The 26,392-nt window shown below is 40.7% G+C and overlaps 1 protein-coding gene across 2 annotated transcripts in view; it reads left to right on the top strand.

Annotated features, from left to right (window-relative positions):
* ADARB2 (adenosine deaminase, RNA specific B2 (inactive)) overlaps positions 1 to 26,392 on the top strand; it is a 109,343-nt gene that overhangs the window by 27,212 nt on the left and 55,739 nt on the right. For both annotated transcript variants that reach the window (XM_017728927.1, XM_017728926.1), the window contains exon 3: positions 20,029 to 20,143. In XM_017728927.1, coding sequence (XP_017584416.1) covers positions 20,029 to 20,143 — 115 coding nt within the window. The remainder of the gene's footprint in view (positions 1 to 20,028; positions 20,144 to 26,392) is intronic.

The following is a 26,392-nucleotide window of genomic DNA, read 5'->3' as shown; positions in this document are numbered from 1 at the left end:
CTGAGACACACAGCAGGAGTGCACCAAGTGCCTGCAGTAGAGGTGACTGAAGCCTGTGCTTTGGGACAAGGACCAGTCCTGCTGCCAGCAGAGCTGGCACTGCTGAGGAGCTGCTGGGGACATCTCCAGCCAGCATGGCTGGCTCTGGTAGAGGAGGCCTGACCATCACTCCAGTTCATGTTATGGCCCACACTGTGTAGCTCCAGGGAGGAAAAATGTGCTTTTAAGCCTATTTCCAACAGAGTCCAGCATTTGCCCAGCAGCTCTGTGGCAACTGAGATGGTCTGCAGTCCCTTCTGTGTCCCTGTGCCCAGCAGGTCCTGGCCAAGCGGAACTGTGTGTGGGGACCCTGGCAGCAGACAGGAGCAGGCTCCTACCACAAACACCAGCTAAACCAGGCTCCAGCCCAGCCCACTCCCATCAGGACAGGGACCTGGCTTAGTCTATCCCTCTGTCTTACTGAGCAGAATGTCCTAGCTAAGGCTGTTCTGGATGGTGTAAGCCATCTGGATTTAGTCAGGGCTTGTTTCTATTGCCCATGGTGTACTGGATCAGCAGCATCTCTATGCAGGGATGGGAATGGGACAGGAAGCAGTTTTGTGCCTGGAGGGTGCCCAGTCCCTGTGCACTGGGAGAGCTCCCACTGGGCAGTGGGCTCTGCTTCACCTGTCACATTAGTGCTCAAACACAGAGAAACCTGCCCAGCAGCGTAACTGGAGCCATCCTCTAGGATAACTGAGCCTTGTCAGCCCAGTTCCTGCTTTCCAGAGCCTGAAGGTGAAATTATGATTGACTCTTGCTTAAAAAATGAGAAAGGGAGGGGACAAAAGAGCTCCCGTTCCTGTCTCCCTGCTGGTTTGTAAGTACATGACAATAACACAGTTGCACATGGGCTTACACTGGTTTAGCTTCATACAGAGATTAACAGCTGATTTAAATTCAGCAGGTGCAAGTTTTCTGTGTGGACAAGACTCAAGTTGATAGGAAATCAATGAGTTTAGATATTTGTGAATTCTTCCCTGGTGCCAGGCAGTATGAAATTCTGTAGCCTTGGGGTAGGTGACTATACAAGGTGCAGGTCAACACCAAGTCAGGCCAGCTGGATGATTCTGATAAAATCTATTTTCTGCCTCCCATTTCACATCCCCTCTCTTTTTATTTTATTTTCAGATACCGGTATTAAAATTACTTCAGGATCCTAGTTTTATCTGGCAAAGATTAGGGACGGAGAGAGAGATTGAGAGGGCTGTTTGCAAAACTGTCGAGAACACGGAACAGTCCAAGTGTGAAACCTATTCACCTTCACTTTATGGTGTTGATGGGTATAATAAAATATTTTTCATTCATCCATCAAAAACGTTAGGGCTATTTACACATATATATGCAGAATGCCCAGTGTGATTTGGCATAAGTGCTTTAATCACAGGCATTTCAGATGTTACCTACTCGTAGCTTCACAACTGAGAGTGTGAGACATCTGTCTTAAGTGCCGGCTGATAATAAGCATCATGAATCTTCCCTCCAGATCCCGCAGCATTTCCCAGACGACGAGTTTGATTTGGCCTGGGCCTTCATGCAAAGCTTTCACTGAAGGCAAAAGCAATTCCACGTGCAGAAGAGCCCACTGCACTACACAAAGACAGCGACTTCTGGGGGGTGAAGCACTGCGGCTTGAGCCAGAGCTTTGTTGTTGTGAGAATAGTCCTTTTTCTCCCCAAAAATGCTGGAGCCAAGAAATGATAAAGAGTCGTGATAGCATTAATGTCCAAACAAAGACAGAGAACATGTTCTGTGAGACTCCTCTGTAAAATTTGTATGGCTTTATCATGCTTTTAAAGGAAAGAAAAAAAGGGATCTGCTGCTCCAGCACACTGCAAAACAAAACATGTGGAGGATGATACAAAAGTACAGAATAGTCTTTTGTGATGTGTGGAATGGACAAAAAGTCAGTAAAGTAAGAAACAGTGACCATTTGTAAATGGAGGATCATTTTATTTCCTTGTATTTATAGCCATAAAATACTTTATTTTCTGTTTTGACACTGAAAGGGAGAAGTAGGTTGAATCTGATATCATGGTGTTAACCATATGAAAAGCAGCTTTGTTGTAATTGATTTTGCTGAATTTCATATGTGCACCTGCACCCATATATATGCTTGTAAATGCAAAGAAATACAACAGGCAAATTTGTATGGTAAATTCATTTTCTAAAATAAATCTTTTAAAACATTTATTTTAAATAAAATCTCAAACATGAAAAATAGAGGTGTCTGGAAATAAAATTTTGAATTTTAAAAACCTTCCAAAAATATTTGTAAAATTATCAGAAATGTTCCTTGAATCTAGTCAGAGAGTGATTAGAGGGAATTTTTTCATTTCTGTCACTTGAATTTCCTCTGGCCATATTTACATGAATTGATCACATTTGAAGAGGGAGACAAATACATTTAGTTTTCAAGATTGTCAAGTTTTGATTTTTTTGTCTTAGCTTTACAGATATTTGTGGAGAAAGATTTTTTGCTTGGAAATCATGAATATAAAATCCAGTATATTTACACATTCTGGATGAAGCCCAGTTGAAATAAGTGCTACAAAGTAAAGTTCATATACAGTGAAAATCTCTAGCATTAATTACTCCTGAATGTTTGTGAGTACCCAAAATCCTGACATAAAAGCTGTAATTTCTATGCAAAGTAGATAGGATGATTGAGTTATAATTAAAATGGTAATTATACCCTTAATGCTCTGTATTTGACTTTTCGAAAAAAATGTTATGCTCCAAGAAAAGCTATTTAAAGATCAGAGAAAAATGTTTGAAAAATGAATGTATTCAAGACATTCTAGATCTTTCAAAATCCAGTTACTGATTTTTACATGCTTTCATATATAGTCTGAAACATTTTCTTCATTTATTTTGGTCGATGGAAATAATAAAAAATCATTGGAACGTGAAAAGCTTAAATGAACGCAATATTCTCAAAGTTGATACTTAACATGATAAATATTTTAAATGTTGGAGGGCAGGCAGCAGAATTCACTCGCTGACTAAAATCCTGGCCTTCGTCCTCTTAACTGGGTGATGCCAAGGAAAGAGCTGGTAAGAATTTGGCTGCCCTGTAGTTCCTCCCTGGCCTCCGTGGCATGTCACACTGCACCTTCACAGGACAAATACATTTCCTTCAATCCCTCATTGACTCTTTAGAATTAAAGCAAGAGCACCTCAAGCTATACATCAAATGTCAGGAGTGGCAGTCTGGTGGAACCGTGTCAATATTTGATGATGTAAGGCTTGCTGGGAGGCACTGGAAACGCTGGCCCTGCCAGAGGTGACACCTGGCTGCTTTGCCCTCACCCAGCCTCGGTGCATGCCCAGATCTGTGGGAAGGGGTAGGAGAGCAGTGCCTACAGGGTGGGATGTGCCTACAGATCCAAGAGGATCCATGCAGCAGAGCCGGGCCATTTCCCAGCCACTGCCAAACTCGTGTTACCCGTCTGCCTATGCAATCAGTATGTCCATACTGAGAATCTGAGCATCTTGATTCACTCTGGAGTTGGTAGAGCAGTCCCTTCTGCTGATCAACTAAACACTCCTCTGGGCAAAGTAGAAGGATGGTCCTAGGAAGCTAAAAACACAGTTAAATTGGTAAAGTTGTGCAGTCTTAGATACTTTTTTGCAGCATTTGTCACCAAAAAAAGCCCCTTTGCTTCCATCCATCTATTTAACCCACATACACATCACTTATCTTGCACTTCAGAGCTTTTCATTCTTATTAATTTTCAGATATGGTTGAAATTTTTTCTTTATGTCCCACAAATAGCATGACAGGAAGGATTTAGGACAGAATTTTGCAATTTTCGTAAACTACAGAGCAGTGATTTCCTAGTTTCTTGCCAGCTTTCTCTAGCACGAAAAAAAAAGAGCCAAGGACTTTCCTGCTGCTGGTCTATTTTTCTGCTCTCTTACTGCATCAGTGGGTGGTGGTGAGGAACTGTGAGCTGGCTCTGAAATTGGGGTAAAGCTGAAAAGTCACTGAAGGAAATTAGCTTAATTCCTATTATATGCTGTCCCTCCTTATCCAGTACCTGATCCAAATCCAGGGCTTGCTAACAGGTAGACCTCCTGTGAGGACCAACGATACCCATGATATTCATCTGTTTGGAAATGTCTCATGGCTGATTACAGGAATGATCACATTCTCCAGTGTGTATCTGAGTGTCATCCTTAGCTCCATGTGTAGCAGCTCTGTCCAACACCAGGTTGTGCCACCCAGTTCCAGCATCATAGTATTCCCCTCTCATTCCCTTGTGCCATGTACCTGTAGTGCTCAAGATCCTCCTCTACTCCAAGCAGACTAAAAGTGGTAGCAGGAGAAAAAAGAAATGAAAAAACACATCTGGAGGGGAAGAGGGGAAGGAGCTTGTGTGTGGTAACAAGATAAACCTTTGTAAAGAGCATCAGTGTTATTCAGAAGAAGCAGTGAGAAGCTGAAGAGGAAAAATATGGTAAACAAGCAAGTAGTGCATGAGGAAGAAGGAAAAAATCTGTGAGGAAAGGTAGGGGACAGGGACTGTTGGCCGTCATCTCCTCTTGCTTTTTTCAAGACATTTGTGAAGTCTTTTCTTCTTGAGTGACTCTGTTTCAAGACCCCACCCCTCATTTCATATGGTGGTTTCTAGTCTCTCTGCAATCTGTAATTGAGAGTTGCTACTTGCAATCCCCTGCAGTAAGTTCTGAGTCACTGATTTTTAGTCATTGGGATTTTGAGAAGTAGTACTAATTAGCAAAAGACATGCTACAGGTATTTATCAATGCTAGTTGGCCTGAAAAAAATGTATTGGTAGGCATCACTGATAGCCACTAGCTATTCCAAATTTCTAAAGCTGTAAACTGAAATTAAATGCACAAGAAAAATTTTTAAAAGCTTTGCATAAAAAGCTGAACTCATAAAACAGCAGAAGTGTTTTTAAAGACACAGAAAGTCTAAACCAAAGCCTGCTTAAGCAAAGGTAAAAGTCTCTAGATTTCTCCAAAGTTTGGCTCAAATTCTGAATTCTTTCCTTAGTAACATGACTTCAGTAACTTTCTTCAGTCCAGCAGAAAGGCTTTGAGGGAGGGGGAAAGAAAAAGAAAATTCTGAAATTATCAGTGATGGTGGGTTTAAAAGTTGGTTTTACAAGTGCTTTACCACTAAAATTAAAGCATGTTGGATGGCAATCTCAGCCATGTACAATTGGGCTTGCCACATGAAAATGAATGTAGCTCACCCTCTTCTTACTAATTGTGTAATTTTCTGTGGTAAGACAATACATTTTGCAATTACAGTAATTTCCCTCAAGTCTCCTGGTTGTACCATGAGACATTTGCCATCATCCTTGCCTTGAAAAACTTCTCTTCAATGAGGGTTTGTTCCGTGGGGATTTTTCAGTTCTAGATAGACAAAAAATATTTAGGACAAAATACAAATAATGAAGTCTGAGATGTAAAAATTCGGACAGACAAAAAATGTTAACACTGCTATATCTCTGTTAGAAGCTGGTGTTAGTCTGCCAACAGTTAAACCCTATATGTGCTAAAGAAACCATAAAATACATGATACATGGCATAGATTTTAGCAAAACATTTGCTGAGATGTGATGGAAATGTCATCTATAAAAAGCCTCCTTAACCACCTTAATATATATAAAATGGCAATCTACAATTTGGCATGACATATGCATATATACATATATATATATATGCACATATATATAAAGTATGTGACAAAATACAGCTGCACCACATCATTTTAGCCAGAAAGGGTAAGCCTTTCTTATTCTGTTTGTTTTTCAGGTCAGAGGGTCTGTGATAATTTCATTAGCTGCTGAAACATATTTTTACTGTGTTCCAAGGACAGTGTTAAGTACACAGGACTCCTGTAATTGGCAATGAAAATTAATATCTAGGACATTGCAATAGGATCTGAACATTTCACTACAAAAGCATGGTGATGTGATGAATGTAGAGGTAAATGCTGCTTAGGTGAGGGGATTTTATTCCATTTCCAGGTGCGAGGAAATCACTTTATTCTGATCTCTTACTACTGGTACCTATTCACTATTACAGCAGCACTCAAACTGAAGGGGTAGACAACCAATTTAATCTGCTGCTGAGCCAGTAGATCAGGGCTCTCCATACAGGCAGTGGGAGAAATCATCTCTTATGGGAAGAGATGACCAAAATGCGGCCACCACTCAGGGGTCTTGCATGACTCTGTGGACTGACCACTGGAAATGAGGGTACCTCATGAATGTACACCTAGAAATAACAACCCCAAACATTCAAGGAAAGGTGAAGAATGCTCAGTTTCCTAAATCCACCTCTCCTAATAAGCTAGTCCCAGCTTAGCCTTCTCCCTAGAGATCATTGCACTGCTTTCCATCAGGGCACTCTGCCCCCCTGGACTGAAGCTTGTTATCCTTGACAGAGACGTGCTACAGTTCACCATGCTGTTTGTATTACTATTCAAGGAGACAAAAATCTGTGACATAAATTGCATCCTTTCATATCACAGTCTGAATTGAACCATCTCTTGATTGCCCATGGAAACAGAGGGGTGCGCAGCTAAAACAGACTAATATACAGGTTAGGTTTTAAGAACACGCTGGATTATAAGAACAAGGAAGAAGTATAGGGGAGAAGAAATGTAAGGAAGAAGAAATAGAGAAAGCCTCTGCTAGCCATGGGGGACAGAGACTGAGATACAATTGTGTTGCCCAGCCATGTATTACCCAACCATTTGTCAAGATAGATATCTTGGGGCACAATGTGGAAGTGGTGAGAAACCACGAAACAGAAGAAGGTGGCTCTGTGAAACTCAGGGGGGGCTTGAAGGCTTCAGTGAAAGGATATTTTGGTACTGATACTGGACCTATAATCACGCTCAGTGACCTTGCAGTGCACTGTCTGTATTGCAAAAAAGAAAATGTGCTTATATATTATTATTACTGCATTACTTCACAAATAACCAAATGTTAAAGTGCTGTAGATCAATCACCATTTTCCTGCCAAGAGATACAGCTTTTCTCTCTGTCTCTCAAGGTGTCTTTTTCTTATTTTTAATCACTTTCATTTCTAAACAGACAGAAGTTGTTGTGTGAGTCAGACCAGCAGTGCTCAAGCTTGCAAAGAAACCCAGGGGTTTTTGATGTTTTGTCAGTTATAATCAATGAGAGCAAGTCTGATGCTTTTAAATTCCTGTCTGAGGTTTCCTTCCATTCACCTTGCAAAGCACAGGCGTTAGACTGCAGCATATAGCTCTGCAGTGAGAAAGGAGCAAATGACTGGCCAGGTCAGTGTGTTGTGTGCCATACTCATACACACATACCTGCACGCTTTCATACCCACACTGTTCTGAAAAAGAGAAAAAAAACCAAACCCACAAACCACTGCTAGAAGAGACTGCGCCAACCTGCTACTCACCTGTGGAAATGAGCTACCCAGATTAATTACCTGACAAAGGCTGGACTGCAGCTGTCAGCTCAGAACAAGAATAGTGTGTCAACGAGAAACAAAACTTGAGACATGCTGGAAGGCTTTTTGTACACTGGGTTTTTTCTTTTCTTTTCCTTTTTTTTTTTTTTTTCTTTTTTCTTCTGAGAATTCCCCCACTTTTGCTATCACTTATTATTTGCCTTACAGTCATACCAAGGTGCACTGGAACATGCCTGTGTTGGGATGAACTCTGCTCAGACATGGAGCAAGATTGCTGCCACCCACAAATCCATACAATTCTGACAGAATCAGGAATACCAGTGAAGTGGCTGCAGTGTTAACCAGACCACACAGGTGGTGGGTAAAGTGACAATGGTTGCATGAGCTTCTGGTTGGAGCTTTTAATTTTTCCTGATTCCCTCGGAGGACTCAGAAGTGGTACCAAGTACTGGCAGTTCTTCTCCTGGTGTAGACACCTTCTGTGCTCGCGTTGCTGAGTGCAGGATCCAGCTGCTCTGAGGGCTTGGCAAGGCCACACAGTCAGTGTGGCAAGGCCACGGTGCAGGCTGTGGCAGAGCTGCTTTTCTGCTTGTCCTCCCCTATCGCCTACATCTAAAGCTAGGTGCTATGCAGAGTGGAAGGGTGGGCAGGACAGAGCTGGGCCATAAACTGAAGTAAAACAATACTTTGACTCTCACCTGCATCAAAGAAGTCAGTTGCATGACTTCCTGAAAGCGTTCCCATTTTACAGACTGGAAATTGAGGCTGATGGCATGCTTGTCATTATCAGGCTGCAGGGGATCCAGGCACAGGGGCAGAAACTCATTGCACAGCCCTGAGCCTTCACCCACCCCCTTCCCTGCCTGCCATTCAGACCCATAAATGCTTCCTTGTGCTAATTTGACCACAGCAAAAAAAGCATTATGAGGCGTTGCAGTTTGAAACTTCTATACAGACTCAGGAAGGGTCCTGATCCCGTAGATGAAATACTTGCAATACAGGCAAGGGTGACCAGGCCAGCAGTGAGAATGTAAATCACTGCTCACCCCGGAGCTGCCTGAATCACGACCCCATCCCTTACACCTCCAGTTGTTTGCAAAGCCTTTCTCTACCCAGAGGGAATTTTCAGTCAGATGTGTGTAGAAATTCTCGGATTAATTTGATTTTTGGGAGGAGGCAGGGGGATTTAAGTGAGAGGATTTTTTGTTTGTGTTTATTTCTCCCCTCAGAGCTGCCTTTCATTGCACATTTACTGGTTCTGGAAGACAACACCCTGCTGACACTTAGAGAAGCATCAGTGAATAAAGTCTGTTGTACAGGCTGCAAAGCCATCTGGACTTTCTGCTGAAAAGGTTGGACATGGTTTTAGGCAAGATTTTATCACATCTGAAAAAAAAAACTTCTGTACTCAGTACCTCTTCCAAGGTTGATGTCAGGGTGTTTTTTTTTCTTTTGTCAGTTGCAAAGCAAAAAAAATGACAAACAGTTGGAAGGCAGTAAGGATGGAGATAGAAATCTCTAGAGGAAGCTTTGTCAAAGGTAGTGGAGTATAAACAAAAAATAAATTAGTTTTGGTGTTATCAGAAACTGGACAGCCTTCGATTTGTATAATAGTTTGTCTGGGTTTCCAGACCACCTATACAACGCTTCTGTGAGGCAAAGTACAGATGCACTCGACAGAAGAAGTGAAGAAAATGGTTAAACAACAATCACAGGCAGAGAAGGGAAGAAGAAAGACAGGAAGACAAAGGTGCAATGGCAGACAGCCTTGAAATCCTTCACTTTTTTTTCTTTTATCATTTTCAGGAATTCCAAGCAGAACATTTTACCTTGCTGTCCATATTAATCAGTTCTTGAGTGCAAGAATTTTGTGTATCCCTTGTGTTCTACATCCCCCTTGCCCATTTTTTGGCAGGACAGTTTCATAGACTGAAAAGGGTAGCACAAGGCTTGTGTGCCAGCTCCTCCTGGCTGAGGATCCCTGTGAGCAGAGCAGGAGAGAGAAACATGCTGAAAGTAATTTATTGGAGTGCCCTTTAGGTTAGTGCAGCTTAACAAGTGAGCTAACAACCAGCGTTTACCTTAGAAACACAGATTGGTGAGACAGTTTTATATATTCTGAGAGCTGGGTATGAAGCTGGATATGAAGCTGGGTATTCCTCTTTTCTCTCTGAAATTGCTGTCTGAATTTCAGGAGATTTTTTTTAACCCACAGCTGTGAAAAGGAGCCCAGATGTGTAATGCCAGACCCCTTAGAGATACTTTGAGGTATCCTTCCTCAAGTACAGTGTGCTGGTAAAAGAAATGTATTCATATTTGTATTAGCCTTTTTCTTTTTTTTCTGTAAAGGAAGAATTGTACATTTTATTTCTTGTCTTTGACACTGACTTACCTGAGCAAAATATTGGAGCAGGTTGTCTCTCAATTTAATGTAGAATTTATGGGAATAAATATATTTACATATCTTACATAAATTTTATAGGGTTTGGTCAATTTGTAGGTAAATTGCTTTGATATTTTTCTGTAAGTACGTAAATAAATAGAAATAATAATTTTTAATTTAATTACTGGGTTTATCCATTTATTTCTTTTCTTCGCAAAAAGTTCTTATTTTACTGCCCACTGAGAATAAATCACTTAAAACAACTTTCCCATGATGAGGAATTTTTCTAAAAGATTTTATTTGCTGTAAGAAATCTGAGCTATAACTGAAAGCTGTGACATTGCACTTAACTGTAGGCAGATATTTTACACCTCTCTCACAGGAATGGTCACAAGGGAAGGTCATCCTGTGGAGGACAGCCCACACAGCCCTCCACAGTCTCATGGCCTCATTATCCTGACCCTGGGTTCTTGTTTAAAGGCGAGTCTGCTGAGGCAACAAGTTTTGCCCTAGAGTACTGTCACAAGGTTTAAAATTGACATTCTCAGGTTTTAGGTGTGAACATTTGGTTAGGAGTTTCTTGAGTGGAGATGGAGGGGAAGGTGATAGGACAGCGATATTTGGGGCTTAGGACATGGGCTAAAAGTGATACTGATTTTTTAGCTTCACATGCATGATCTTGCCAGGTATCAAAAAAAAAAAAAATCCACCCTGTTAATTTCAGCGATGTTACGTTAATTACTTGTGTTTATCCAGTAAGGGACAGCAAATCAGGGAAGGGCTGTTTTAGCTCCGACACCAGGCACACACCAGTCCCAAGTGGCTCTGTGGGTGCCTGAGTGGCAATTGGGATTCAGGTGAAACAATGGTTCTGCCTCTCCTAGCACAAAGCCACCATGGATGATGAGAACTATCCCTGCTAATTACACATTTGAGAAGAAGCCCAGAGAAGGATGAGGTAACAAGAAATGTAGTTTCCCTTACCACCCCTCTCAGCCAAGGGAAAGGTTATTAGCAAGGTTACAGCCAGATTTCGAGAATCATTACTGCAAATGACAGCAAGATCTTTAAAAACAAGAAAGGGAAAAATCCGATGTCTGTATAGTAATTGCCACACAAAGTATTACATGCCTTGCTCTGCAGTGATTCAGAAAGTTGAGTCGTGCCGTGCCTTGCTGGGATCAGCAGTTCAGAATAGATTAAATTTGTTTTGGACACTGGCTGCTCCCAGCTTTATCTAACAAAGCACATGTGTGATGGGAAAGGCTGCTTAATAGCGCAGACCATTAATGAGAGCCATAAACACACAGGCGTAGATTTTCAAAGTGATGCTCAAGGGATTTGAGCAAGCACTGTTCTCTCCCTGCTTTGAGCATTTACCCAAGAGCTGCTAACTGGTTAGGCTTTGGCAAGAGAGTGGACCTCGAACAGCCAAGAGAATTGTATGTGACAAAGGCTTTGCTACCATCAGTTTCCAAATGATATTCATTTTAATGCACCTCAGCAAGATAAAGCAAGGAAACTGAAAACTGAAAAGACATTTCTCAGATAAAGGATTGATTTTATTAAAGAGAGGCAACTCAGATGAATCTAAAACCTAGTTTTTTATAGAGACCATAAAAGCATTTTTACAGAGTTAGCCATTCCTAGACACTGGTGGCTTTATAGAGCTTTTATCTAGTTAAAGAAAACCCATTGGTGCTAACTTAATATCTGTAGTGTACAACAGCTTGACACCTGAGGCTTGTCCTAAAGCAGGCACAAGGCTTCAAAGTGAACACTACTTCATTTTTTGAATTATTCAGCACTTGCAGCCAACCTTGTGTGTGTCTCTCTAGGAAGAAGGCTTTTGGATTAAAGATCAGTAAAAGAAAAGAAAAAAAGGCAAACAAACAACCACTCCTTTCTGGTGTTTGTTAGCAGGTGCAGTATCGACTTCAGGAATGATTCTGCAAAATTGGTGTGGACATTCTTCATTACCAGAGCTGTATGCAGGAGCAAAGCTGGCAACCTAGCACAGCCTCCTTTAGGGAACTGCTGTTCATGTCAGTGGAAAAGCTTGTTTCCTCTAAATTCATTGAAATGCTACCTATTGGTAGCATCTCTTTAGAGCAAGATGAATGAAGATAGCAATGAATCAACCTCAAATAGAGGGGCCCATACGTTAGCATCCTAACATTAGCACACTAATGTGAATTTAAAGATTCTAATTAAACCTACATGCAAAATGTTTTCCTACTAAATAGAAAACCTCACTTTTTGGAGGAGCTGAGGCATTTGGATTTGACAGTGTTTCCTTTTTCAATAGTATGCTTATTTTATGTGTTCTGTTTCCTTTCAGTCACTCCAGGGGTTTCTGAAACAAATAAAAAGATACATTATATTGTTTGATTGATTCCCTGTAGTCAAGGGATATATTGAGAAAACAGACCAATTTTTTTCACTGAGCTTGTAGAATAAATTTCACTTTGATCTTTGTACTTCCTGCTGTGGCTACACATTTCTTTTGAGATATTTAACACTGATTAATCTCATTTACAGGATCCCATAGTAGTACTCAGGTACAAATTCAGAAACTTTTTCATTATGGAAGAACTTACACCATAGTTTTTGGTTTCCTGTCCCCCCCCCAGATGCCCTAATAAAACTTGGGGTGTCTTACCCGCATTTCAAACTTGATATTTGCATGTAAAAATTCAACATTTTAAGAAAAATCTCTGTAAACCTTGGCACAGTAGCTCTTTACCAGTTACTGCTAAAGATTCCACTGAAAATATTTAAAACAAATTTTATCAGGAGACTTTTGTGGTCCCCAGTAAAAAAGTTTCAGATGCAGTGGAGGACTTTCACTGGTATTTAGCCACTCAAGAAACATAATAAGTGAGAAACCCACTGCAGCCTTAAGCATTGCTGGAGCATATGCTGGGTGTGTGAACAATTCATCAAAATCCAATTACATGATTTTTAGTAGACCTCCCGTTCATTAAAATAGGGTCAAATCTAAAACCTAAAGAAGTCATTGGAAACCTAATGCCAAGAATTACCAAAGATGGGCCTTAACCAATTCTCCCATTCCACCTTTTTCTGATCTTAATTTCTCCATGCATTCTGTATCCTTCCAACTCCAACCCAGGCAGTGCTATCACTTTCATAAAGCCTTAAGTTTACTGTGAGGCACAAAAGAAAATTGGGTGAGAGAAGGAATTCTTTTTTTTTTACTCCCATTTTTGGGTCTTTTGGGGCATTTTGTCATTCTTCTGTGTGCCACACAGGGCCTGTGTTCAAAGTCTGCCTCACACAGCAGCCAGCACAGTGCTGATATTTAGTAAATGATCACTAATGATAGAATCAGCAGTGTGGAGGCAAATATGTTTTGTGGGGCATGGGAAATTAGCAGAGCAATCAGCCTCCAGCCGGGGTGAGGGAGGAGAGGGAAGTAGACTGCAATAATCGCTCTGAGACCAGTCTGGACAAGCTGGCCAAGTCAACTGAGGTCAGCTAAGCCAGTGAGGAGCCATCATAAGGGAAGAGAAAATTTGGGACATTTGATGATCACAGAAATAAGGAATTCATTGAGGTAGCTCAGCATCATATGTAGCTAAAGCATTTGCAATAGGACTATGAACAGATGGGGGAGGGTGGTGAAAGTGATTCTTTTGACTGAATCAATAGGACCAGTTGATCTTCCTCATCAATCTTGGTAAGAAAACTGTGAGGATATTTAGTGTCAGAAGTGCGTTATTGGAGTTTTCATTAAAAGCTCAGTGTGGAAATGTGTACCCAGCTGCTGCCACATGCAGCCTGTGCAGCACATGCCCCATCCCCCTGTAAGAAGCATGACTGAGAAGAGCTCTCTGAATCAGGCTGTACACAGAATATATGAGTACGTTCAGCTAAAATGAAACATACAGCCAGACAAAATAAAACCACAGCCATCTAAGATAAAACAAAGCCCATATATGCTGACCCTGAGGGGTAAGCCAGAACCAGACATAATGATCAATACTGTAGGAGTTATGATCAGAGAAATAATTACTGCACATCTCAAGGAAAGAACCACGATGAATTCCCTGGCATTGCCTTGTTCTTTGAGCAATACTTTGCAAATGCCTGCGCATGTTGAAGGAAGGCTGAGTTATGATGGGCTGTGGGCTGCAGCCTCCAGTCTGTCTGCAGAAGTCCTTGCATGACTCTGCTTGGAGAGCCTCATCACTGGCAGTGCCATTTGACTCATGGTTTCCCTGAAAGGTGGGTAAAAATCGTCCCTTTTTACCTCTGGATAAGGAGGATTCATGGCAAAGCAAGTGGTTTGCACCAAGGCCACCAGCAAGGAGGGCAAGGAATAAGCGCAGCTTGCAGCCCCCTGCCTGTGACCAGCTGCCCTCCTTCCTTCCTTCCACAGGTCATCCTGCCTCTCCATTCCTTTAGGTCTGTGTTCAGCCCTCTCCACTGTGCTGGGGGAGCCCCTGGCACTAAATTGGTGCCAGAAGACTGATGATGGAGGACAACCCACAACCCTCAGCTATTTCTCTTCTCAAGGCTGCATCTTGAAGATGATGTAGTACCTGGGAAGAGCCTGACTAATTCATTGACTTGAGGGTACAACCACTTATCAATGAATCTCCAACTAACTACAGCAAACTTATTTACAAGCCTGGGGAACAAATGTGTTGTGCAGCGGTTTGCTATACAGTCTGACCAGGAGCAGCTCCTCAGGATTGATCTTCACTGTGTTGTGTTTTCCTCCCCTTCCATTTAGACAGCAAGAGTTCCCTGCAGGAAAAACAAACTCTTACTGTCAATGAGTGCATGTTTCCCTCTCGGGCAGTGAAAAGAACTAGGTGTGCATCTCCTTTCATCTGTGAAGAGAGTTGTGAACTTAATTCAACCTGATCCCCATTCATCGTGTTCAACATTTAGCCCCCAAATGTCAGTGAGATTCTGGAAATAAAATAACTTGGGAGACAGCAAAAACAGAGCCCTTAGTGATATCTGTATAGTAGAATATTTCTTCCCATCCATATGCAAATCTAACCTTTTTGATATTTCAACCCTATAAACCCTAAGACAGGATTTCAATAGAAAATGTTTACTAAAGGCTTTCTCCTTTATAATCTATTGATTTTAATATCCTTACTATTCCTGTTGAATGTCAGTTTTACCCTGAAGACTCCCATTGCAAACTTGAACGCATTTAATTATTTATACCATTTGAAATATCAGTGCAAAGAAATCCCTAAAAGTTTTTGGTTCTGTAATGGTGTGATCTAAAGTTTGATTTTCCTTTGTGAATAACACAAGTAATTTGATATAGTAATCAAGGACAGATGAATACTTCAGACAACACAGTGCAGTTTTAATAGTAATGACGTCTATTTTTCATTTTTCCGGACTCCTTGTATATGTTAAAATACAGCTCATTAAGTACTGCAGGATCTCTCCGTGAACAATTTAGCATTATGTTTTCTTTCTTCTGCCAGCTGCCTGAGCAAGAAACTTGCTTCCATCAGATATAGTGGGCATTCAGTCAGTGTTCAAGGTTAGAGTGCAACCAAGGGCAGATTTGCTGGATGGGGGTCCAGCAGTCTTCTTTGCCTTACTTGTATCACTCACTGTATTCACAAGACTGACATTTGTCTCTGCTTCAGCACGTGTGAATCCCCACGGTAACATGTCTCTGACACAATTATTTTTTATACAGAAGTATATATGTGAGGACCCATGAAAAGATTTTGATAGCAGGCAAATCAAAGCAGAGGATTTTAAAAGAACTCAGCGCCTTGAAGGTCAGTTCTTTCCCAGAGCTGTGTTTCTTACTCCCAACATCCACCCAAAGCCAGAGTGACTGAGTTCACCCTGCCTGGCCAGGGTATGGGCATGCTTGAGCTCCCATCCCTGCCACTTGAGCCTTGTCTGGAGCATCTAAGAGTCAGGAATACTTCCACTGGCTTCAGTGGTGGTTTGTACCAGACTCCAGCATTCCAAAGGGATTAAACCCCTAAGCATAAGTCCCTCCTAGGTTCAGCACTCAATCAGCATTTGAGCATTTATTCTCCCATGTATATTGGAAAAAATTTTCAGAGTTCTCACTGTCCATATCTTTTTTTTTTCACCCCTGTCTCCCTGCCCCAAGCTGCAATTTCTCTGCCATTACAAGATCAGAGCAATTGCATGCACGTCTGTTAATGGCACTAAATTTCTCTTTCACAAGCTAAGTTTCTATTCTTATTTTTACCTCATCTTCGGAAATTTTCCCTTTTTCTTCTACCAGCCTGATAGCTGTTCAGAAGCTGCCAAGATGTATTTGGCTCTTGTATTTACTCCAGATGGAGACTTTTATTTTCACTCATATCTGTCAGTAGGAGCTGTGGTATCACCAAACACAACTTTTCTCTGAGATTGTTTTGATAGAAGAAAAGAACCGTTCCTTTTACATATGGTTTATAAGTTACTTCTGATGGCAGATAATATGGTCTAGCCTGGATCCTAAAAGTTCAACAAGACTCACAATAGCCATAAATAGTTGGATTTTTCTGGTTTATATCCCCTCAGGAATAACCATCTGGATATGTATCTTTTAGTAGTCTAGGAATATTGTTTAAAAGTAAATCTAGATAATATCTGGAATGAAATCTGTGGTTCTAAACTGAGTAGGGGTAAATGTAGCAACTCTTATCTCCACCATATCTGTCCTGTGTGCATTAGATATGTTTGCAACCAGTTCAGGTGTCATAGAAGCATTGAGAACCAGTCTAAAGGTTCCAAATATGAACCATATTTGGCAGAAATGCTGCCACTGATTTCATTTTACAGAACTAGGTCAAGCCAAAGAGCTGCTCTGGTGTGCGCTAGAGGGAAGGCAGGGTGCTGCATGGATGGGTAGAGGTGAGGAACCCAATGCCATACCCAGCTCTGCCACTGGGCCAACTTACAGGGCCAGAGTATTCAAGGCTCTGAAATTAATGCTGCACTACAAGGATCAATCTTCAGGGTATCAAATCTCTTACGGGGCTGAGCCATGCACCTCTTCCTTATTTTTCGCTGAAAAAAATAAACTACTCCTTTTCCTCCTTTCCATTTTACTTTGGAATATCCATTTGGAAATTCAGGACAATGTGATATCCTGGAAATGACCTCTCAGATTTGACACTCTTCCTGGTTGTTTTTCCAGCATCCTACATGTATTCATCTGTGTTGCTCTTTTGCTTCCATTTGTTTCACTGGCATCCTTTTAGGCAATGGATTCAAGACAAAAAAATGTTCGCCTGACTTATTCTAGCTAAGAGGCTTCATATTTAATGGATTTGCTGTTCTTTAATATCCCAGGTCACTCCTTGAGATCAGCAAATGCTGAATTTCTTATCGTCCTTAAATGTTATCTGAAGTCATGTCGTTATTTTGCCTTTAGTGAGTCTCTTTGCTCTCTGGCTTTGGAACCTACTGCCAAATGAAGTAAAGAAAGCTCTGACTATAGGGAATTTCTAAATCCAAAGTTAAAAGTTATTTGTTCAGTTTAGCATTTTTAAAATTATTCTTTTAGGAATTGTATGTGCCTCTGAGCTAATTAACTCTTAATGAGCGCAAAATGCCCTGGGATGCAGATTTGGAGGGTACACTAGAAATGCAGGCATGGATTGGACTGCAGTACTGCAGCAGATGAAATTTATGATTTGATTCTTTTTTAAATTATGATGCAGATATTTTTATTGAGATACTTCTTCAAAGCTGATCAGATTTTCAGTCCACCATATGGGGCCCTGTTATATCAGTTCTGCAAATACACTTTAGTTTTCTGTTATGGATGAAGTCACTCTTCAGCAGGGAAAACGAGTTGAGAAACAAACTTTCATATTATGAAAGACAGGCAGCGTTCCAGCACTGAGCACTTAACCAGAGCATCAGGAAATCAGAACACCTGGCTGTGCCCGGCTCCGTGCTATTCCCCTGGACCGGTCCCTCACCCTTTTAGTGCCTTCACTCATTCATCTGTAAAGCAACTATAATTGCGTTTATATCACAAGGGTGCCTTGATGCTTGACAAATGAGAATTGACCCAAAATTCATCCTTCAGAAGCACTGTATGAGCAGTACCTCGCTCACATGGTGATTGTGGACAATTAGATTAGAAGAGGTTTAAATGCAATGAAAGTGAAATTCCATTTAGGAACTGTCAAACTGTTCTTGATAATTTTTCTTAGTTTTCATCTAATTCTAGTGTGGAATTTTGCATGCATCTCTCAGAAAGGCTTTATATGACTCTTTTCTTCTTCTGCAACAAGACAGCATATTTTATTCTGTGTTGTATTAAACTGTGTTTTGGGCAAATGATTTGTTCCCAGAACAGTACCTTAGGCTTAGTGAAACAAAGAAAAATTATTGTGTTGAAGAAATCCTATCCTCTATGTATTTGAGCAAATTGCAGTCACTTACAAGGATTGTACACAGGAAAATATTCTGGGTTTTATGAAAAGGGGTTTGCTTAATTGCTGTTATGTTTTATTTAATTAGATTTTTTTATACTTGCCATAATAATGTTTTATAATTAAGCTGAATTTCCACAACAAACTGTAGAAACATATGGTGTACAGCCTGCAGAGGCACTTAATGGCAGTAACATTACTGATATTTGTGAGTTAGAACCTGCTTTCGTCTGAAAAATAGCTGTGTGTTCTCCCAATTTAAAATACTGTTTTTCACCAACATGTTTTCATCACCATTAACAGTTTGGAGAGGAAAAGCATGAATATGATCTTCTTAAATATATTTCCTTCTTTCCACGTGGCTATGGATATTCCAGGATGAGGGAAGTTCTTTATCAGACTCAGCCTCTCCTCCATGGGTGCCATGAACACATTTAATGAAACCAGGTGAATTAAAGGGGGCCTGTTTTACCAGGACCTCCCCCAGGTAGCATATCCCAACACCAGAAGTAAAAATGGACTTGTTGTTTGGTACTTTTCCTAACAAAGGCACAATGACGGGGCTAACCAGATTTCAGAATGCCGGTAGGTCTCTGTCAGCACCCCAGAGTAAGCTCCAGCTCCGAGGAGCTGCTTCCAGAAGGATTTGTAGTTACAGCTTGGTTCCCTACAAGAAATCATATGGCTGAAAAAAAAAAATCCTTTGAATATTACTTTTTTATGTTCAGACTTGCAAAGCACTTTAGGAATAAGTCATGCTCACAAGGAGTGTTCCACTGACTTATCTCTAATGTATGCTTGGGAGGCTCAGTGCAAAACAAAGTGCAGAGATTAAGTAAATGAAAAGATACCAAACATTGCAGCAGGGAATCATGCCAAGTTGTGGTGTTCTCAGGAGCACCAGAGCTGGTTTATGCCCATCCATGCACAGTCTGAAGAATTCACTTTTTAGACCTTTTTAGCTGTTTTAGCAACCAGCTTCCCAAGGCTCTCCCTGGTGATTGGACTCACTCATACCTGAGGGCTCAGACCACATATTCTCCAGTGCCCAGTCCATGGGAAAATTTGACCTTCCAAAAACGTTGCCATGCTCAGGAGGAGACATGGCAGACCAGTCCCTCCCAGACTACTGCACACCCATGAACTGCAAGCAACATCTTTGGTAGGATATGGAAGTAGAGATTCCCTATCGTCCCAGTGGCTGTCAAGGTAGATGCAGGACAGATCATGGTGCTCCTCTGACAGATTCCTGAGCTGATTGCTTTGCCTTAGTAGCTGTGAGTCATTAAAAGCTCACTTTTAATGCAGAAATAGGTGGCTTTTACCAATAAATCAGGCCTCAACTCAGCTCTCAGTCTTCAGTGGGCTAGTGGAAATTTTCAGTGGGCTCAGAGAAGTAGTTTTGTATGACACGTGCACCTCTTTAGCTTACTATTATAAAGTGCTAAGTTCCTGTGAACTGGTCCTGGACCAATGTCTTAAGAGACAGGAAAACAGTTCAGCCTTGAAATCTTCTCCCTTTACCCCCAGTCCTAGTCAATATGGGTCTCTTAGCTTTCATGCAGTTAGTTTTGCCATTTCTGAGGGTGATGTAGGAAGTCGAAGGAGGGATAGTCATTTTATCTTTTCTCAGATAGATGGTGTTTAATTCTAAAGTGGACCTCTCAGCAGCTGACATCAGGTGACTAATCTGCAGAAATGCCCAGGTTCCTAAATCAAAGAAGTGAAAAAATTCTTTCTGGCTGTCTCTTTCAGGATTTTGCTGACTCCGTATACCAAATGGTTGCACAGAAGTTCCAGGAACTGACAGACAATTTCACTTCCATGCATGCACGCCACAAAACTCTTGCAGGCATTGTGATGACCAAAGGTAAGATATCTTCTCATTCATTTTCCTCTGGCATTTTTCATGACTAAGTAATACATTATTTACCTGGTTCACAATACTGAAGGATGACTTTACTCCCACACAGAAAAATAAATAGTAATGCAGTGAAAATAAGCATTAAATATTTACACCTCAAGTAAGTTCACACAAAAAATATTGGCAACAGAGCTGAAGATTTATTCATAAATATGTCGCTATGTTTCTTTGTTTAAAGGACAAAATGCAGACCTCTCTCATTTTTCATTTCCTTACAGATGGGGGAGAGAGTTATCAATAAAAGTAGTATAATTTATTAAATACTTTCTTAGGTCTGGAAGCACCAAGTTCTTGTTGTACAAGGCTACCATAAACTTTGTTTTAGACTGGCAACAGAAGCAAATGTCTTTTCCAGTCAAAAGAACCAAACCCAGAGCACATGCAATTTTAGTTCTGCTCTTCTCTAGCCTCAGGAAATATTTATATTTACCAGCAGGGCCAAAATTTGGTATTCGCTCCTGTTAAGACAACTGATTGACACATACTATGTGGGAATCTTTAGTGCTTTGACGAAACTGTTGCATAGATGGTCTTTCTTTCTTTGCAAGCACCCCTCAGTTGGGGCACCATAGTATTTATGAGGATGTCAGCAGTGGAGATGCTTCCATAATCTTCATTTTCACTCTGACACATGGAGCAGTGGGTCCAGTACAGAAATGAGAGGATAAGCTCAGAGGAGAAAGGCATATATAATTCATCCAGGCATGTCTCACTCCTTCCTTTCAACAATTGCATTAGCTAGATTCGATAGGGACAGTTGTGAATATTGCGAGACAGCAGGATGGAGACAGGATTTTCTGATGGAACTTTTCCAACCACAGAGCCTAAATGCAGATAAGATTTCTGTGCTGAGCATCTCCTTTCTGATGCGAGAAGGACAAGTGATCATATTCAGTACGAAGGAAAATAAAAAGGAAGTGTGATTGACTTTGGGATGTGAAAAATGAACACTAGACCCAGCACACCAGCTGCCTTGTCATTGTCAGATTTCTTGACTGTGGCTCTCATCACATTTAAACAAAGTGCTGTAGTTTATTTGGAGGAGCTCTTTCCAAGCAGAACCACAAGGAAGAATATTTAAATATACTTTTTATAAGAAACTAAGCTACAGGAGCCAAGAACTGTTGCTTTAACCACATTTAGGGGGAGAGGATGAAGGAATTACACTTACTCAGTGTAAGAATTGTAAGAAATGTCTGTAGGAATTTCATCCCATTCTCCTCTGCCAAGGAACTACTCCTGCATTCTTTAGCCCAGGTCTAGACCAGCTTTATAAAACATGATTGAACCACTGCAGTCTTACTTCTACATGTCCAAAGAAGCAGATTGAAGCTCCCCGCCATATGAGAACAGCCACTGGAAGGAGTCATAATTCCCAAAGTCATGGCTGCTGAGTGCATGCAGTGCTAGGGGTAGGAAAGGGTACTTCAAGACTTTCTTAGCCTTTCTGGGCAGTTGGGGCTGTCTACATCTCTCCTTTAGGGAAGGGTTGAGTGTCCTTATGCTGTTTGTTTCTTTTAATGGCTCCTGTGCCCTTAGTGGGATTTTGCAAATTTGTGTTTTGTATTTCATCTTAGTCAGCATTAAGATAAAGTATAATTTTACTTATGTTCACAAACTATTTCCCTCAAGGCTTCTTTTTCAATTCTGAATTCCCTCTCATGAATTTGTTCAATCTGTCAGCCATCCAATTTGTCAATATCTCACTGGTTTTTTGGAACCCAGAAAAGAAACTTGCAGATATAAGGTGATTCACAGAAGATGCAAAGCTAGACACAGCCTTATCTTAGTACATTCTCCAGGAAGATTTGAGTTCTTTCCAGCACTAGAATCTCAGCCAAACAAGGCAAGATGAATCATCTGCCATTTCTGTCATTATTTTCTGTATTAAAGTTGTAGATTTGTAGTCTCTTCTTCATCACCATTCCCAGAAGTAGCAAGGACCTCAACACATGCTTTTCAAAGATGGCACAGGCGAGTTTTCCACATCAAGCACTCAAATGGGTACCAATTCCCTGTGTCTTTAACAAAAAATTTGGCAGGAGGCGTCTTAAATCTCTGCAAACAATTTACTAATGACGTCAACAAAAACAAATCTGGAAATATCTTGTTGCATTCAGTACCATAAGTGAAAAAAACTGATTTGTTTTTACCTTCATTTCAATTTAATGTCATCCTGACTAGAAGCAGATTTATCTGTGCTTGTACAGTTTTCAGGCAAAGCTGGTAAAAAGCACAATGTGATTCTGTGATAACTGCTGTTAAGATAATGCAAGATCTCTACAGACAAAAAAGAAGTGTGCTAGATTGGTTTTCTTTCTCTGAACTCTGACATTTTTTTCTGTCATTTCAATTTCCCGGTGAAACCATAGAGAGCTGCATTTGGGCACTGTAACTGACTTATGCTGGAGCACCCGGGGCAAATTCCAATGTATAAGAAAGAAAAAAAATGTGGAAAATTATTTTATTGATGGACTGAGAATGTTCTGCAGTAATACATTTCTAGTCAGTGAAACAGGCAGTCCAAAGCATTTAGAAATGCTTTGCTCTGAATTGTGATGACAGTTAAAATCTCCATGCATTTTTGTGAAAGTAAGTTTTCAAAACATTTGATTAGCAGACAGCAAGATAATCTTGAAAATATTGGCCTAGGCAGGAACAATTTACCACACTAGATACCAGCTGATGTGGTCTTATCTGATGTAATATAATATTGAATATTATAATAACTAAAAAACTCGCATAACTGATCTTGAGCTAAGTGTTTCAAAAGATGGAAGAGTTTAAGTCAATTATTTAATAGTTATAATGTATAATGTTATAATGTGTTTGAAATCTGCCAGTCCTCTAACATATTCTAATTTTGTTGAAACACACTCAGAGAAGATTGTTCTATCAAAAATTGTTTGATTTACTCTAAGAAAAATTGTTTAACAAGTAAGACAGTGCATTCAAATTTTCCACATACAGCAAGCTATAATCCAGAGAGTATATTCAAGTCCAACAATAAGTATACTTGTTATTGTAGCATAATATTTATATGAGGACCTAATTTTACTGCACATTGACTACCCACAGTAGACCTGTTGATTTCTCTGAAGATATGATGAATTCACACATGGTAAATTAAGAACATCAGTTCACCTGTGGAAAAGACATTCTGGATAACACCATGTCAAACACAAACCATCAGCTCACAACAGGCATGTGATGCAAGGATTTAACTTCCCTCATCATGTTTTGCATTTGTGGCTAAAACACTGTTGATAACACCAACATTTTGGCTGGACTGTGCTTGCAAAGTGTCAAGACTTTATCTCTCTCTCCTATTCCCATCTCCAACATGTAAGCTGGAGGTGAACAAGAGGCTGAGAGAGAACAGAGCCAGGACAGGTGTCCTCAGCTGATGGAAGGAGTATTTCTTGCCACAGGACACTGTGCTCAGCAGTAAAATCTTGGGGAGAGTGGAAGGGGGAGATAACTGGGTTTATGGTGTTTGTCTTGCCAAGCAACCATGAACTATCATTATATCAATCCATTAGTCTTGCCTTCCTTCTGTTTCTTCCCAGTCCTACAGGAGAGTGGAATGAGCAAGAGGCTGTGTGGGTGTTTGGCTCTTGGCCAGGATCAACCAATATTTCATTTCAACAGCAGCTGTTTCTTGATGTTTCTTGTTGTCAGGGAAAGATAACCCACCAGCTCCCCATCCTTCTGTCTCTCACGTGCAGTTTGGACATCTTATTTTGACTCACTGGTCTGCTGTATCTTTCTATTGAAAAGTTTTCAGGGAGTAGTTTTTAATATTGTTGTTGTTGTTGTTATGTCAGTTGATACATTGGAAAAAATGAAGGGCAAGTAAGCTATTATTTTCTAACAGAAGGCAATAAATGCAAAACCACAGCACTCTCATGTACCTCCAGGCCCGATGCCCAGAGTCACAGGTTCTGGGGTGACAGGAGGAGCCCCTGTGGACTCAGCACAGGTCACCAGGCAGGGCAGCCACCTTTACCAGCACACAGGGCATTGAGGGGAGAGTGTGGCAGTGCTGGCTGTCCCCTGGAGCTGGGGGATAGGAAATCCCAGGGCAGGGAAGAGCAGGGTGGGAGGTGTGAGCCGTGCACTGAGTGCTGTGATCTAGAGGCTGGTGGTATTCACACTGTTTATTTGCACCACAGAGAGTTTGGCCTTTACTCTACCTGAAATCACCAGGCACAGTAAAGAATTCCCATCATCCAGTAAAGAGATGATCTATTATTGCTGAGGTCCTCTTTGCAAAAAAAACCTCCCATAATCATTAGGGACAAAATGAAACTGCTATTTAAACACAATTTTCCCATTTGTGTTTGACAAATCTTAGCGGTTTAAATACTGATAGGAACTTTTTGTCATGCTTTCTGTTACAAATGAAGCATTAAGAAAGTTCAGTCCTTTTCACAGCTGTGTAACATTCATAGAAAAAGGTTATGAGTTGATTTCTTGCTTCAATTTTCTCTCTTCTATATTATTTTTTTTTAAGGCTGACAATCATTTTGATGTTAAAAGCAAATTAGGAGGTCTTCTCAGTTATCTTGTATGAAATAAAGATGAACTGGACAAAAGAGCCCTAAATAGCAATTTCATGCTGTGATAAAAGATGGGAAATTATCATTTGTATCTCATGGAATGGATCTTAATCATTGCTAAGTGGAATAACAGAAAAAGGTAAAGTCGGCAATATGTCTCTGTGGATCTTTACAGTCACATTAAGATTCACAAAGCCTGACGTTTAAGTACAATCAGAAGTACCGATGTCCAATTGGTTTCTAAACCTTAGTATAAATAGGGAAGTTGCAAGGCAGTAGAACACAGTAGAACACTCAGGCCATATGTAGAGTATCAATCTGCTCCATCCCATGCTGCACTCAAGTAGCCAAACCAGTAGAGAAAATGTGAATGATTTACAGATTAGCGTCCAGAGCAGATTCCTTCAAGAGGCACAGGAATAATTTAGGCTCTCAGATCCCATTTGCATAGCTATACGGATTCTAAAAGCCTGGTCCCAGTGAGATTCCATGTTTCAATGAGAATTGAAACTTCTGAAATCAAAATTGGATGCCCAAACTGCTGACATCCTTTTGATGTCATAAGGTTCTTCACCTACTGCTGCCTGATGCTCTTCAGGACATGTCGCAAAGTCATTTGACATTCTTGTAAACATTATTGACTTCCTAGGTATGCCAAGGTTGACAAAGCACCGGTAGATGACAGTTTTTCTCAAAATATTTTAGAACAGGTAAATAGATACGTGGTTAGGAACCATCTACGTCACTCTTTCTCAGAACTCTGTTTTCATCTGCTTATAAGCCCTAAACTAATAATCTTCAGATTCTCTCTAAATAATTTCGAATCCCTTAAAACCATCCCTTTTCCACTGCTGCAACTCTATTCCTGGATTTTGTAATGTGCACCTATACTGGGCATAATCTCATATTCCTGCAGCTCAAGAGACCTAGGTTTCCAAATTCCAGCTCAAAGGACATTTGAGGTTTTGCAGTTAGAATTGTGATTCCACCAGAGCCATCACTTCTCTTAAAATGTGGGTTTAGACACTGCGAGTACTCCCCCTACAAGAGCAACAGTGAGTGTTTCTTCCTTGTTTCTGTTAAATCAGTGCTAAGGAACAGAAAGTAGTTGAAGGTAGATTATTTAGAAAATATGAGATGGGATACAATCCTGCAGCCTTGCACAGAGTAGGAAAAAAAAAAGGCTCAGGGACAACTCTCCAAGCCAGATTATATATTTTGCATAAAAAATGAGGGAGAAATGCATGCACCAGCTGAGACTTAGTACAGAACCAGAGCTTCACTTTTGGAGGTGAGCACCCCAAACTACACATAGACAGCCTCTCACTGCTGTTATTGTCTAACCTAATTCCATCTCCTTAGCTGTTTGGTGGCTCAGAAAGAAGGGGAGAAAACATCCCTTTCATATTAGCAGTTTTAGGCACTTCCACAGGAAAATTACCCAAATGGGAAGGGAATTGAGTCCCTCGTTTTTCACCAGCTGAAGAAGTTGTAGGTGAAGTACTGCTGGCTTCTAGGCAGCGTCAGCACCCCACCATGCCCACTGGTTACTCTGGTTCCCATATCTTCTCAGACACTGAACCTTTTTACCTCCCTGAACATTTACTGTATCTGGATTTAGTTTTCCATTCCT

This window comes from Corvus brachyrhynchos, unplaced genomic scaffold (genome assembly GCF_000691975.1).
Source record: "Corvus brachyrhynchos isolate BGI_N302 unplaced genomic scaffold, ASM69197v1 scaffold52, whole genome shotgun sequence".
In the NCBI taxonomy this organism is placed as follows: Eukaryota; Metazoa; Chordata; class Aves; order Passeriformes; family Corvidae; genus Corvus; species Corvus brachyrhynchos.
Note: the sequence above shows the minus strand (reverse complement) of the source record. Positions and strands in the feature narration are given on the sequence as shown.